General features: G+C 35.9%; 1 protein-coding gene across 5 annotated transcripts in view; it reads right to left on the bottom strand.

The window, feature by feature from the left end:
- Positions 1-992: 992 nt before the first annotated feature.
- The window catches only part of LOC117332865 (sodium- and chloride-dependent GABA transporter ine-like), a 91,105-nt gene continuing 74,991 nt past the window's right edge, over positions 993-17,106 (bottom strand). For 2 of the 5 annotated variants that reach the window (XM_033891924.1, XM_033891923.1), the window contains exons 9-15: positions 14,788-14,912; positions 12,258-12,370; positions 11,300-11,440; positions 9,982-10,081; positions 9,653-9,753; positions 9,087-9,257; positions 993-6,032 (exon numbers count right to left, since the gene is read on the bottom strand). In XM_033891924.1, coding sequence (XP_033747815.1) covers positions 5,880-6,032; positions 9,087-9,257; positions 9,653-9,753; positions 9,982-10,081; positions 11,300-11,440; positions 12,258-12,370; positions 14,788-14,912 — 904 coding nt within the window. In that variant the 3' untranslated portion in view covers positions 993-5,879. The remainder of the gene's footprint in view (positions 6,033-9,086; positions 9,258-9,652; positions 9,754-9,981; positions 10,082-11,299; positions 11,441-12,257; positions 12,371-14,787; positions 14,913-17,106) is intronic. The other 3 variants (XR_004533796.1, XR_004533795.1, XR_004533794.1) reach the window with 3 other exon arrangements.

Genomic DNA, 17,106 nt, shown 5'->3' on the forward strand with positions numbered 1-17,106 from the left:
GTGCTCTTTGCACTTAGGTGGCCGGGGATTGATTCCCGGATCGGACAGTAAAAGGTATGGAGTCTGCCCGACCACCTGGGTTTTCTCAGGGCAGGGTACTCCAATGTTATCCCACAGTAAGACCCTTTGTACGTTTCCACCTGGGCCAACAATTATTAGAGTGATTTATATAAGTTATTATACCTTTTTTTTGCAATTATTTTGAAATAAATAAAGTTTACATTCAAATCTCAAAACTGCTGCAAGGGGGCATTTTGAATACCAATCTGAAAATGAGGCATGTATATTTATCTAATATACTTAACCTGTCCTAGAATTTTATGGCCACTCCTGAAGTAATTTTTGACAAAAAAGTCTTACTTGCCAACTTTCCTGATTCAGTTGGGAGTTTCCCCGATTAATCAAATCAGACATAATCTTCAAAATGTCATTCAAAGTTGCTGGTGACCATCTTGAATATTAAATTCAACCTTTTTAGCTGAACATTTTGTATGCATCAAAATTAGGATCAAAATTCATCATGTGATTTATGTTTCCTTAAATAGGTTCAACATGGACACCATGTGATTTATGTTTCCTTAAATAGGTTCAACATGGACACCATGTGATTTATGTTTCCTTAAATAGGTTCAACATGGACACCATGTGATTTATGTTTCCTTAAATAGGTTCAACATGGACATCATGTGATTTATGTTTCCTCAAATAGGTTCAACATTCATCATGTGATTTATATTCCCTTAAATAGGTTCAGTATTCATTATGTGATTTGTGTTTCCTAATAAGTTCAACATTCATCATATGATTTATATTCCCTTAAATAGCTTCAACATTCATCATGTGATTTATGTTTCCATAAAAACATTTCGTGAGTTCTTAAGAGAGATAGTGGCAGCAAGAATATTACATGTCTCTGCAACGTACTTCATACGCCAACGACAATCATGATTTTCTGCTTTAACAATCACCAAAATAAAACCAAAATTCTTAACTATTCTAGAAAGATTTAGCAATCATTTATTGAACTGTTGATCATGAACCATTACAAAACATATATATTAAATATTTTCAGTAAACATTATGAATTTGGACTCATACAATTTAGAGATACATAATATAGTCCCCCGGACATTGATATATGTAATAAATATTCTAGATGTACAAAAACAGTCTCAATAATGCCACGGTTCAGCAACAGAAAAATTGGTTACATTTTTCCGCAAAATCATGATGTACAATGTTCAACACTGTACAATTGGTTTGTTTTTGTTTAACGTCCTATTAACAGCCAGGGTCATTTAAGGACGTGCCAGGTTTTGGTGGTGGAGGAAAGCCGGAGTACCCGGAGAAAAACCACCGGCCTACGTTCAGTACCTGGCAACTGCCCCACGTAGGTTTCGAACTCGCAACCCAGAGGTGGAGGGCTAGTGATAAAGTGTCGGGACACCTTAACCACTCGGCCACCGCGGTCCCTCACACTGTACAAAACTAATTTAATCATTCTGAATTGAAAATTCTGCTAAAAATAAAATTATATTGCAAAAATGACAGACAACAGTCCAGGAATCAATAATATTTTACATTGCTTGTCTCTGGTTTTTACAACAAATATGTTTTTTTTTAAAATCCTTTTTAAAAACATTTTAATTTTTTAAATTATCAGTTATAATTTTTGCTATTAACACATTGACTTTAGCAATAAACTTCTAGCTACCTTTATAAATATATTCAATATACACAAAATGCATAACTGTCTAAAAAAAAACTTACAAAACTATACCAAAAAGAACTTGTTATTATACCCTTGTATATTGAAGTTGTAAATGCTAATAGATGCATAAAAGCAGCTTATAATAGTAACACCATTTAAGCTTGTCTGAATGGGGTTTTTTTTCAGTTGAAAAAAATCTTTATTAAAGAACTGTATGAAATATTCCTTTATGATACAAATGTACAAGTATTTTTGACACGTAAACATTATTCTCTCCCTCAAATTACAAATTTTTTATCAGTTTTGATGTAACACAATTTTTACTTCAGTAATACAGGTGACCTGAGATCTAGTTGAATGTTTTAGCCGAAGATTTAATACGATCATAATCACATTAAACAAAACATACTGACAACCTGTGTCAAAGTGTTCATATAAAAAAGTATAAACAATATATTTGCATTTTCTTCAAATATGCAAGGAAAAACACATCTCATTTATCAAAATAAAAAGTGCAGTTTTAAATACTAGTAAATGTAAACAAATTTGTTGATATTGAAAACGGTAACAATATTTTTTCAGAAAAAATGCAGAAAAACATTTCTTGTGTACAATTTTTGTGGTTTTAAAAATGGTAAGTTTAACATGTAAATTTGAACAACGACTCATATTTAACGTCTGAAAGTCTACATCCAACATTTACCCTGTATATTACATATCTATAGAACACTGACTATAGTCGGCGAGAAAGGGTCGAGCAATAGGTGGAGTCATGTAGGTGGTAAACCAGTAACTAACTAACACTGACAGAACAAGGACTATATTCAGTGCAGGAGACAAAACCTAGTGATAGGTGGATTCATGTAGGCAGTAAACCTTTAACTTAATAGTATATATATATACATTACTGTATTTATCCTGTAATAAGCCCAACTGGTGATCAATACATACAGACAGAACGATACAATCAGGTATATTTCAGTCTGTTTGCACTTTAAAGGTAATGTAAATAGGAGGGCTTAATACCAGGCATGAGCTAACTCCAGGATAAATATGATAGTTCTTACCAAACAAAATCAGTTATATTACAATAATAGAAACTATTCTCACTTAAATGAACTTAAAATGACTATCATAGAAATCATCAATATAATGAATCAATTTTCTGAGCACCATGCACAATGACCTAAATTACGATGACCTATATTACCACGATAACCTATATTACCATGATGACCTATATTACCACGATAACCTATATTACCACGATAACCTATATTACCACGATAACCTATATTACCACGATGACCTATATTACCACGATGACCTATATTACCACGATAACCTATATTACCACGATAACCTATATTACCACGATAACCTATATTACCACGATAACCTATATTACCACGATAACCTATATTACCATGATGACCTATATTACCACGATAACCTATATTACCATGATGACCTAAATTACCACGATGACCTAAATTACCACAATGACCTAAATTACCACGATGACCTTTATTAATTACCACGATGACCTATATTACCACGATAACCTATATTACCATGATGACCTATATTACCACGATAACCTATATTACCACGATAACCTATATTACCACGATAACCTATATTACCACGATGACCTATATTACCACGATAACCTATATTACCATGATAACCTATATTACCACGATAACCTATATTACCACGATAACCTATATTACCACGATAACCTATATTACCACGATAACCTATATTACCATGATGACCTATATTACCACGATAACCTATATTACCATGATGACCTAAATTACCACGATGACCTAAATTACCACAATGACCTAAATTACCACGATGACCTTTATTAATTACCACGATGACCTATATTACCCGATGACCTATATTACCACAATGACCCATAAGAAACTATAAGTTCAAAGTATTTAGGGTTGTCATACTTTCTCAATAACAATGTTTCCTGCCAATAAATATCCATCAAAGTATCTACGGTTAAATCATAGTTGTTATAAAGCCATGGTTGAAATAATGCGGATATTTTACAGTCATGAAAATACAGGCCCGTAAGTGATTAATATACATGGCAGTAAAGTTTACATTTATGTTTGTTTGTTTTGTTGTTGTTTTTTTTCTTGTTTGAAAAGTCTACTTTTTTAATCACTGCTATATATTTAAAAAAAAAAGCACTGTTCTATCAGGAGGTATATATCCAAATAATTCTTCGAAAACTTGTTCGAACAAAAGTTATTGAATAACTAAATGATATGCAGATATCAATGAAATAAACAAAAATCCAAAATTTAAAAATCTTATAAATTCATTTTTTTGTATACATGTATTGGGAGCACTCACATGAAAAAATATAATGTCGTCTTGCAAAACCAAGACTGTCTCAACTTTCTGAGGGATCATTCCCAAACCTGCTGAAAATATATTTTCAAAGTACAATTTATATTTGAATGGAATAGTTAATTTGGTATGTTGTACATTTCCATGTATGGATACTGGTCATTTGTCTGAAAAGATGACAGGATTTGGCAACTCAACAGTCACACTTTTTCTAACTCAGGTTCATCAAAACTATATCTACATAATACATACCTGTACCAACCTCAGAAAAAACAGTCTAATAAAATACAAACAACTTAACTATTATTTGCCTGCAATCTTAGCTTGTCACACCAACAAAACATATTTTCAAGTCAATTAAATTGACAACAATACAGCGATATACATAATGTATATATTTCTTCTGTAATACATCACTGAACCTGATGTATATGGTAATCTCTACAGACAACAAAAACCATCCTTCCATGTCCTACTTAACAACTAACAGATAATGTCAAACTAAACCATGAAAAAAAAAACTTGTCCAATTAACATTATTGAAATGAAATATTCAAGTCCTCCAAGCTTAAAAAAAAAAGTAAAAAAAAAATGTAAAAAAAAAATATAATAAATTTATAACAAATTTAGCAATTACCGATCAAATTGTAATCATATATTTCATTACACTTATATGCCATACATATCATATCAAATAACTGAAATTGTTTTACTAACTTGTTCCATATTCCTCTGACACTCCTGTATGATCTTCTATTTAGAACTTTGCCATCTGGGTTTTGGAACAAATGGTGCTATATAAATTTATTTTTACAGGAATATTTTGATAATATGCAGGCTGAAATTTTTGGGGAAAAAATAGATTGCATTGAACTACTTAAGACGGAAATTTTGACACAATTTTTGTTTCAATCAAAAAGCTTTCAACAAAACAAATTTCGATCTAGGAAGTGCTGGGGTGTTTTGAAATCTTTTTGTCACCATTTTAGTTTAAAAATTCCCAATTTCATACAGAAAGAGAAAATCTCATTACTTACTAAATTCTCAACATCTGATATTAAATCATAAAGGGTCATCAGAACTTCTAATCAAACGGGGCTCCGTAACACCCCATATAACGATGTGCAGTAAAATGAAGTGGAATGAAAGATTTACAACTGCTGGTATACATGTATATAAATCCTGATTATAGTGCACTAAACACCTTATATATCAATCAAAACATACATATGTACATTCCATTGCCCAATGAAATTGGTTCTAACAATGAATGTCAAATAAAACCTAATTTTTTCAAACAAATTTAAAATTTGACAACACAATTGAAATATTTTCGTTACATACATAAAATAACTTTTTCTCTATAATGATGAGAACAATTGAAATCATTAATTTATTTTAATTATGTCAACACAATTCAAATGCAATGTCAATGTTAGATAAAGCATTCGCCCAGATCTGCTTCAAAAGTTTAATATTCAGTCAAAGCTGACTATATTGATGTAATTGAATTATGACATATCGATCAAAAACACTTCAATGATGAGTAAGCATCCTTAACATAAGGAGATTTCTGGGCTTGTTCCTACGACCATAACTGTAGTCATGATTTCAAGTCTGTTACAGCTACAGAAAATTCCCAACTAAAATCAAAATTTTGAAATCTAGACACAAAAATAACTTATACAATAAAATTGTGATATGGAGAAAATATCTGTTGAAAACTAATAAAAAATATTACAAAAATAGAAATAGGATTTCAATATAAAGATATGTGTCTTTGTTACAGTCAAACTTTTGTAGTGGTATCAGTGAGCAGACCATTCAGCGGCTCCTTCTCGGGGATTTTGCCGTTGGAGATGACAATGTCTCCTGTGTAATAGGAAAGCTGAGACTGCGATGCTCTTTCAGGAAGGGGTGATTTCAGAGTGTTCCTGAATCGCTGAAATGGGAAAAAAAATATTACAAAGTTGTACACAGACCAGCATAGGATAGAGGTTGCTCCAATATAGAACAAATTTTCGTTTTCAAAATAAGTATTCTGATCCCATAGTTCATTTTTTTGAATTTCAGCTGTCCAGTAAAAAAATCGAGAAAATTTTTGAAAAACATGAATGCCCTGTTACTATACAACAATGCTTCCCATGCAGTGGGGTCTTTTGAAACAAGAGATCCAAGAGAGACCTTGGCACCCACCATTGAATGATCTTTATAGGTTCCATATCAGATTGATCTTCTCTCTATTTTTTCCTTCCTCTTACTAATCTGTGTAAATTAAGAAATATCCCTCCAGTACTTTTCAAACAAGGGGAACCTATATATGAAATTTGAGATTTAGCGATAATGGCTGTCTGTCGGCCATGTTGTTTTCCAACTGGTCCCAAAATGCAATACAAGGGACCAAGGGGAACCTACATATGAAATTTGAGAAAGATCGGTCCCAAAATGCAATACCAGGGACCAAGGGGAACCTACATATGAAATTTGAGAAAGATCCTTTCAGTACCTTCTGTAAAATAGCAATAACAAACTTCAATTGTCAAAATCCAAGATGGCTGCCTATCGGCCATGTTGTTTTCCTATTGGTCCAAAGATGTAATATGCATAACTACAGACCAAGGGGAACCTACAAAAAAGTTTGAGAAAGATCCCTTCAGTACTTTCTGAGGAATAGCGATAACAAACTTCAATTGTCAAAATCCAAGATGGCTGCCTTTCGGCCATGTTGTTTTCCAATTGGTCTCAAAATGCAATATGCATAACTAGGCACCGAGGGGAACCTATATATGAAATTTGAGAAAGATCCCTTCAGCACTTTCTGAGAAATAATGATAACAAACTTCAATTGTCAAAATCCAAGATGGCTGCCTGTCGGCCATGTTGTTTTCCGATAGGTCCCAAAATGAAATATGCATAACGAGGCACTGAGGGGAACCTACATATGAAATTTGAAAAAGATCCTTTCAGTACTTTCTGAGAAATAGTGATAACAAACTTTAATTATCAAAATCCAAGATGGCTGCCTGTCGGCCATGTTGTTTTCCGATTGGCCTCAAAATGCAATATGCATAACTAGGCACCGAGAGGAGCCTACATATGAAATTTGAGAAAGATCCCTTCAGCACTTTCTGAGAAATAGCAATAACAAACTTCAATTGTCAAAATCCAAGATGGCTGCCTGTCGGCCATGTTGTTTTCTGATTGGTCTCAAAATGCAATATGCATAACTAGGCACCGAGGGGAACCTACATATGAAATTTGAGAAATATCCCTTCAGCACTTTCTGAGAAATAATGATAACAAACTTCAATTGTCAAAATCCAAAATGGCTGCCTGTCGGCCATGTTGTTTTCCGATAGGTCACAAAATGCAATATGCATAACTAGATCCCGAGGGGAACCTACATATGAAATTTGAGAAAGATCCCTTCAGTACTTTCTGAGAAATAGCGATAACAAACTTCAATTGTCAAAATCCAAGATGGCTGCCGGTCGGCCATGTTGTTTTCCGATAGGTCCCAAAATGCAATATGCATAACGAGGCACTGAGGGGAACCTACATATGAAATTTGAAAAAGATCCTTTCAGTACTTTCTGAGAAATAGCGATAACAAACTTCAATTGTCAAAATCCAAGATGGCTGCCTTTCGGCCATGTTGTTTTCTGATTGGTCTCAAAATGCAATATGCATAACTAAGCACCGAGGGGAACCTACATATGAAATTTGAGAAAGATCCCTTCAGTACTTTCTGAGAAATAGCTATAACAAACTTCAATTGTCAAAATCCAAGATGGCTGCCTGTCGGTCATGTTGTTTTCTGATTGGTCTCAAAATGCAATATGCATAACTAGGCACTGAGAGGAACCTACATATGAAATTTGAGAAAGATCCCTTCAGTACTTTCTGAGAAATAGCGATAACAAACTTCAATTGTCAAAATCCAAGATGGCTGCCTGTCGGCCATGTTGTTTACTGATTGGCCTCAAAATGCAATATGCATAACTAGGCACCAAGGGGAACTTACATATGCAATTTGAGAAAGATCTCTTCAGCACTTTCTGAGAAATAGCGATAACAAACTTCAATTGTCAAAATCCAAGATGGCTGCCTGTCGGCCATGTTGTTTTCTGATTAGTCTCAAAATGCAATATGCATAACTAGGCACCAAGGGGAACCTACATATGCAATTTGAGAAAGATCTCTTCAGCACTTTCTGAGAAATAGCGATAACAAACTTCAATTGTCAAAATCCAAGATGGCTGCCTGTCGGCCATGTTGTTTTCTGATTAGTCTCAAAATGCAATATGCATAACTAGATACCAAGGAAAACCTACATATGCAATTTGAGAAAGATCCCTTCAGCACTTTCTGAGAAATAGCGATAACAAACTTCAATTGTCAAAATCCAAGATGGCTGCCTGTCGGCCATGTTGTTTTCTGATTAGTCTCAAAATGCAATATGCATAACTAGATACCAAGGGGAACCTATATATGAAACTTGAGAAAGATCCCTTCATAACTTTCTGAGAAATAGCGATAACAAGAATTGTTTACGGACGGAGGGACGGACGGACGGACGGACCACGGACCACGGACGCAGGGCGATTTGAATAGCCCACCATCTGATGATGGTGGGCTAAAAAGGTGACCTTTGACCCGTTTCAAATTGACCAATGTCCACCGGAATGTGATCAGGTGTAGAATTTGAAATTATATGATATTATGGTGTATATATGAACCAAATCTGATGAAGGTTCTCAGACTAGGAATGTTATAACATGTGTCCGTATTTTTTTAGTTCTTACCACATTAACCTGTTATAGAACAGATAAAACAATTGGAGTGGCTCTCTTGTAGTTTCCATGGCAATAAGTGAAATCTCTGTCTCAATAAAACGTTACGCACAGGAAAAGTACCAACAATATATTTTTCAAGATGGCTGCTATAGGTAAACATGGAATAGCTGCAGTTTCCATAGAACTTTTTTTTATCTTACCTGCCACAAAGTATCTCCTTCGGCCATGTAGAAAGCGTGCACCATACCCAGCGGTACACATATCACGGACAGAAGCGCGAAGAACCAGCCAAGCGCGGTGGCCCAGGTTGGGTAGTTGTAGTTATTCAACTGGAACGGCTTGTACATCACCATACTGAAGAGCCAGATGACCTGTCAACATGATTATACACACATTTAAACTAAAACCTTTACATACGAGGATTTTATCCCATTAGACAACTTGTCCTCATGTCATTTAACTTAAAATGAATTGAAGGCCTATATAGATAATTTCCTTTTAATAAATGGAAGTGGCTTTTCACAAATGCAATTTAAAATGAGGATTTTATTAATGGTTTTTGGGATGATTCAAAATTGATAATATACCTTTATTGAACAGTTGAATTAAAAAAAAATTGATATTTTATCAATTAATAAAAATAAAAACACCTTGATTTCTGATAATTTTCTCTACATAAGTGAAAAAAAGTAGTAAACAAGGAATTTAGATTTTTGTTCCCAGTTATTTATCAGTGGAATTCCATTTCCATTACAATTGTACTTACAAATATAAGGACAGGCGAGAGGAAATACCAGCAGAAAGTGTAGAACCGGCTAGGTCGACTGCCGTTCATTTCTTTTACGTTGTTTGAAAGTCGATTTGCACCTGTAAAAATTCAAATTAAATATGAAATAATCATACAATTTTGATCATATCTAGCAATACGTTTATGAAATTTTAATCAGCAAAATTGTCTTTCAAATATTGCTAACTCCATGTATGATTTTGCTTCATTTTATTTTTGTGACTTCTGATGATGGGATGTACTTCTGCCTAGAATGATGCCAGAGTGTTGGTACTCATTTTTATAGCTAGGTAGATTAGGGTACTTACCATAAATCCATGTTATGGCGATGACTTCAAAAAAGGCCAGGTACATAAGAGACACAGCAGCTGCATAGTGGTCGATGAGGGAGAAGAAATACAGTCCACCCTTGAAATATTGGAGTTTACAAATTAGAACTTTAGGTCCATTGACATTTCCTGGACATTTTTCACCTTTCAGATTTAGATTACCGTTAATTAATCATATAAAAAAGTTATTTTAAGAATTCAAAATAATCTATATAAGACTTCGGTCACATGGCAGGATGGGTAAAACATAAAATCATGATCAGAATGCACTATTTGATCCAAAAGGCCCAAAGGATCTGTATCATTAATCTGTGAAGTTATTTTCACGGTCTATATCAAGGGTCTTCATCAGAAGGTTTACTTTACTTGATGATTTATTTACTGTTGTTGAAACATTTGAATTTTTTTTATTTGCATAACCTTTCAAAGTTACCATCTACAGTATAGGGAAAGTGTTATAATAACAGGATTCCTGACGAGAAGTTTTAAGATTTAAATTGTCGGTGCAAGTTTATGTATCTATATGAAATTCAATGTGTTAATGAATGAAATCAATTAGATACCCTAATTGTAATAGGTGTATACAGTAAACAGTCTCGATATATTAATTATAGGAACATGCAGGCCTGAACAGCTTAGTACAAAGTAAGTTAATTCCCAAAATTTAATTGACTCAATCTTACTTTTCATTTTAAACTCTTATAATGAATTTTGTATATATCAAACTGTTTCCTCTAGTTCTGTGGATTGCGATCTCTCTGGTTTGACTGTTATAAACAGTATTTTCTCTATTTGTGTAAAAATGGAGAGTATGAGGCTATTAGGAATTTCCCTTTAGTATAGTGGTAGGATACTTACCTTCAAAGTGAAAGGTCGATAGTTCTTATATAATAATGCCATGTATGTCCAGGGTATTTTTCATTACTCTATCTATTACAGATGTGGTGCTGTTGACCACTCCAAATGAAAGCTATAGGAGATTGAGAGGCTTCCTTAGAGCTATAGAACTTGTATTGTGGTTGTCTTCGGGGTGAAGACTTTGTGAAGGAGGGAGTGTAAAAGTGGAGAGTTTAGGTCACCTTACTAGATCAGGCTAGTGGGAATTTTCCTTCAGCCTGGTGGTAGGATGTTTGCCTTGAGAACAAGAGGTTGCTAGTCGGAAGTCCAGCTCAGACAGGGTATTTTTTTGTCACTCCTTCCTATTTCATTTGTACAAACAAATGAATGATGTTTTCCTTGCAAGACCTTGTAATAGTGGAGTAAAAAGGGTTCAGGAGTATTTGGAGATTTTACACACCTGGGCAACATTGGGTAGTCCACACAAGTAAGAAAAGGCACAAACAACGAACACCAGAACCTCCTTTCTCTTCAGGTACTTCTTCACCTGTGGCCCAAAGTGGTCGTTCACGGTTGTCACGATTACCTCTACTGACGCAAACTGACAAACACAAATTGTCACTACATCAAACACTTTCATTTACATAGCAACATGAAGTCTAATATGTATTTTCAATTTCAAAATATCAATTTTCTTTCCTTTTTTCTTTCTAAAACTTATTCTATGATTTCACTTATAAGGAATAAGATTTGATATAAAAAAAAATCACACAGGTTGCATTTTAACATTACAAACTTTATAACATACAGATCCATGTGATATCTTACCTAAATGTCTATATTTAGACTGATGAGCATGAAGAAAACAATGGAGTTATCTGCCCTTTTATCAATTATCTTACCAGTCTGTCTACACCAAGACAGATCAGCAGGAAGAAGGCAATGGAGTTATCTGCCCCTTCCATCAGATATCTTACCTGGCTGTCTATACCTAGACAGATGAGCAAGAAGGTGATGGAGTTATCTGCCCCTTCCAACAGATATCTTACCTGGCTATCTATACCTAGACAGATGAGCAAGAAGAAGGCGATGGAGTTATCTGCCCCTTCCATCAGATATCTTACCTGGCTGTCTATACCTAGACAGATGAGCAAGAAGAAGGCGATGGAGTTATCTGCCCCTTCCATCAGATATCTTACCTGGCTATCTATACCTAGACAGATGAGCAAGAAGGTGATGGAGTTATCTGCCCCTTCCATCAGATATCTTACCTGGCTATCTATACCTAGACAGATGAGCAAGAAGGCGATGGAGTTATCTGCCCCTTCCATCAGATATCTTACCTGGCTATCTATACCTAGACAGATGAGCAAGAAGAAGGCGATGGAGTTATCTGCCCCTTCCATCAGATATCTTACCTGGCTGTCTATACCTAGACAGATGAGCATGAAGAAGAAGGCAATGGAGAAAAGCTGTGGCACAGGCATCGTGGTGAAGGCTTCTGGGTAAATGATGAATACTAGGCCAGGTCCTTTACAGAAAAAACATATACATTAGAATATGTGTACCAATTGTATGTCTTATCTGTCCTGCTTTGTCAATATAGATAGAAACTCAAAAATTCACAGAAAATTCCATATTTTTTCCAAAAGCATCCAAACAAACCTTGTTATAAACAGAACCTGAGGGGCTTTAACAGTCATCTGAGTTTTGATGTGGACACTTATAGACGTTTTGTATATAAACCAACATTAAGTACAACTTAACCTTTTGACATTGAAAGTAGGTCAAGGTCATCCATTTTAACAATTTGGTAGGCCTTCATCTCAGCATGCTACTGGCCCAATATCATGACTTTGGGCTTATTGGTTATTGAAAAGAAGTGGTTTAAACATTTTAAGTCATTTGACCCCTGTGATCTTGAAAATGGGTCAAGGTCATTCATTTCAACATTTGAGACAAATTGAGGTTTCAAGTAACCTAATAAAAAGACTATAGTATGCATGGCAAAACAATTTGAAAAATTTGCGAAATTACTAAATCACATTTTTTTATTTTTAAGAATTTCTGAAAAGAGAGAAGAAATTGATACATTTAATATATTATTAAAAAAAAAAATCATGTAATCTATAGGATGTATTGATATTTCCACAATACATTTATATTCCAGATTTTGTTGGAATAACAAGAGGTCCATGGGGCCTGTATCGCTCACCTGGTTTGATTTAACCAAATGTCAAAATAATGTTCATGTTCAATTTGTTTTGTTTGTCAACATCAAACAATGCTATATATGGTTATAGTGTGGGGATCCTAACTGCTCTAAGTTTACAACATGCATTCATAACGTTATGACTAGTAGTGATTTAAAGGAATTACCTCAATTTCCCCTATTGGGCCCCGCCCCTTTGGCCCCTTGGGGGGTCAGAGTCACAATTTATGCAAAATCTGTTCCCCCTCCCCCAAAGGATGTTTCTGACCAAATTGGGTTCAAATCCATTCATAACGTTATGACTAGTAGTGATTTAAAGGAATTTTCTCAGTTTCCTCTATTGGGCCCTGCCCCTTTGGCCCCTCGGGGGTCAGAGTCACCATTTATGCAAAATCTGTTCCCCTTCCCCCAAGGATGTTTCTGACCAAATTGGGTTCAAATCCATTAATAACTTTATGACTAGTAGCAATTTAAAAGAATTGCCTCAATTTCCCCTATTGGGCCCCGCCCCTTTAGCCCCTCGGGGGTCAGAGTCACCATTTATGCAAGTTCTGATCCTCTTTGGCCAAGGATGTTTCTGACCAAATTTGGTCAAAATCCAATAAGAACTTTTTGACTAGTAGCGATTTGAAGCAAATGCCAACGGACGACGGACGGACACCGGACGCTGCGCCATGACATAAGCTCAGTCCATCTGTATTACTGGTTACATGAATAACCCCGACATTAAGCAACAAATTGGTGATATGACACTAATGTACATGCATTTATGTAGTATGAGATTGATTTTAAACAGGACTGGACATATTATGTCCCATTCAAAAGGGGTCAAACATGACCTTTGACCCTTTGACCTTGACATGACCAGGAGAATATGTTTAGGAGTAGAACCATACATATATTTTAGGATACTATGGTGTAAACATGAACCACATCTACTGAGATGTTCCCCAAGGCATAATGATGCAGAACAATAATCAGATTGCATGCAGAACGGATCAAATATGACCTTTGACCCTTTGACCTTGACTAATGTCCAATTTGGCAAATTATAGTTCCCAATCAAATGTGAATTAAAAGTATATGCCAAGAAAGGACAAGCATTTTTATGTAGGTCAAAGTTCAAAATATAGGTTAGAGTGACCTACTTAAAGTTCCAGTAACAATTACGGCGGTGAAGAAAACGGAGCCTAAACAAACTTTTTCTTTGATGAAAGTCAAAAGTCATATGTAGGTGAAAGCAACCTATTTGTGATATGTGAAGCACTGCCTCCTTGAGGTAAAATCAAAGTACCAAGATCAATCTGACAGGCAAGTAATGTAAGAGATGGATTACCAGGACAAGATAAAGTGTTGAAGGACAAAAGGACACAAATAGACACTGTATGTGGGCAGAACAAAGAAATATATTGATGTGTTTGTTCTTCAGTATGTAATGGGTATGGGTGCCAGGCTTATTACCAGGCATGCATGGTCTTATGATCAGGCATGGGCTTATTACCAGACATTGGCTTATTATCAGGTATGGGCTTATGATCAGGCATGGGCTTATTATCAGGCATGGGCTTATTAACAGACATGGGCTTATTACCAGACATGGACTTATTATCAGGCATGGGCTTATTATCAGGCATGGTTTATTGTCAGGCATGGGCTTATTACCAGGCATGGGCTTAATACCAGACATGGGCTTATTACCAGACATGGGCTTATTACAGTAACAAATCCTTACAAACCTTGCTTTATAACATTTTCGACATCCGTCTGTTGATTGTTGGCTAGGTAGCCTAATGTGGCAAATATTGCAAATCCTGCTAGGATACATGTGACTGCATCAACCACGGCTATCGTCAATACATCTCTGTAATATACAAGGGGAGATAAATATCATAAGTTAAACAAGAATCACTTATTTTATGTCAAGGGCAACTTCAGATATAGATATAGAAGCAAAAACAAATTTGAATAAAAAAGTGAAATATTTGTGAAAGTATGTAAATAGATTACTTAAAAATGATGATGATGAAAATTTTTATGTTGTGATTAAGCATTCAGGGTAATTTCAAAACTGAGTTTTAAAGCAGGTTGAATATTGAAATAAAAATTGGCAAATAGAAATACATAGAATAAAATTCAAACTGATAGGGTATAGACACATTTCAAGGTAATTCTCTTGAAAGAATTAATACAAAACAACACTTCGACCATTATAGCTAAAGACCAGCTTATGTAAAAACACAAATTGTTTGACTCGCTTTTTCTTTTTTAATATATTTTTTTTTATGAACTTCAAATGGCCTTTAAACCAAAAACGGGACAAATTTTAGGGAATGTGAGTTTTAAATGCTTGATAAAAAGGGCAATGTAGAAAGATTACTAACATAAAATTCAACAAATGAAAAAGCACAATTTTAATAAAATTCATTGTCATCAATCACAAATACACAGTTCTATAACTAGACACTTAAAAACAAATTTTTATTAATTTCAAATACAGTTGTATTAAGGTAATTGTAGTTTTAAATTGACTAATATCATGGTACATACACATTGAGGTTGAGATAAATCATCAATCCCCCCCATAACATAATATAGTAATGAATATCAAGAATATTGAAATCGAATTGATCAAAGATAATAATACAAATGTATAAGATTAATTAACATCAAGCATAACAAATCTAGCCATTCCTCTGTAGGACTTATCTAAAATGACCTTGAAGCTTGTCTAGTTCTCCTTTAACTTTGAAATAGTTATTTTGCTTTCGATTTCTGGTTGATTTTTTCCTCTCCCATCATTGTGTCCTCCATTAAACCCCTCTCTCATCAGTATCTCCCCAATTAAACACCCCTCTCCCATCAGTGTGTCTCCCCCATTAAACATCCCCCTCCCATCAGTGTGTCTCCCCCATTAGAACCCCTCTCCAATCAGTGTGTCTCCCCCATTAAACATCCCCCTCCCATCAGTGTGTCTCCCCCATTTGAACCCCTCTCCCATCACTGTGTCTCCCCAATTAAACACCCCTTTCCCCTATCTGCATGTCTGCCCAAGTGTATCATTTCCCCATTCTACCCCTAATCTCTACCCTTCCTCATCCTACCCCTAATCTCTACCCCTTATCTCCATTCTACCCCTAATCTCTACCCTTCTCCATTCTACCCCTAATCTCTACCCTTCCTCATCCTACCCCTAATCTCTACCCTTCTCCATTCTACCCCTAATCTCTACCCTTCTCCATTCTACCCCTAATCTCTACCCTTCTCCATCCTACCCCTAATCTCTACCCTTCTCCATTATACCCCTTATCTCTACCCTTCTCCATTCTACCCCTAATCTCTACCCTTCCTCTTCCTACCCCTAATCTCTACCCTTCCCCATCCTACCCCTAATCTCTACCCTTCCCCATCCTACCCCTAATCTCTACCCTTCCCCATCCTACCCCTAATCTCTACCCCTTATCTCCATTCTACCCCTAATCTCTACCCTTCCTCATCCTACCCCTAATCTCTACCCTTCCCCATTCTACCCCTAATCTCTACCCTTCCCCATCCTACCCTAATCTCTACCCTTCTCATCTACCCCAATCTCTACCCGGCCCAGCGACCCCAAGCGTCGACCCTGCCCCAGCACCCCCAATCGCTACCCTCCTCAGGCGACCCAAGCGCTACGCCCCTGTATCCCCATCTACCCCCACGACCTAAGCGAACCCGTTGCGCCATCGACCCCGAAGCGCGACCCGCCCAGCACCCCAATCCGACCCGGTCCCAGCACCCCGAAGCCACCAGGTCCCAGGCTACCCCTAATCTCTACCATTCCCCATCCTACCCCTAATCTCTACCCTTCTCCATTATACCCCCAATCTCTACCCTTCCCATCCTACCCCTAATCTCTACCCTTCTCCATTCACCCATCTCTACCTTCTCATTCTGACCCCGAATCTATACCTCTCCATCCTACCCCTAATCTCTACCCTTCCCCATCCTACCCCTAATCTCTACCCTTCTCCATTCTACCCCTAATCTCTACCCTTCTCCATTCTACCCCAAAAATTACA

Source organism: Pecten maximus, chromosome 8, assembly GCF_902652985.1.
Source record: "Pecten maximus chromosome 8, xPecMax1.1, whole genome shotgun sequence".
NCBI classification, from domain to species: domain Eukaryota; kingdom Metazoa; phylum Mollusca; class Bivalvia; order Pectinida; family Pectinidae; genus Pecten; species Pecten maximus.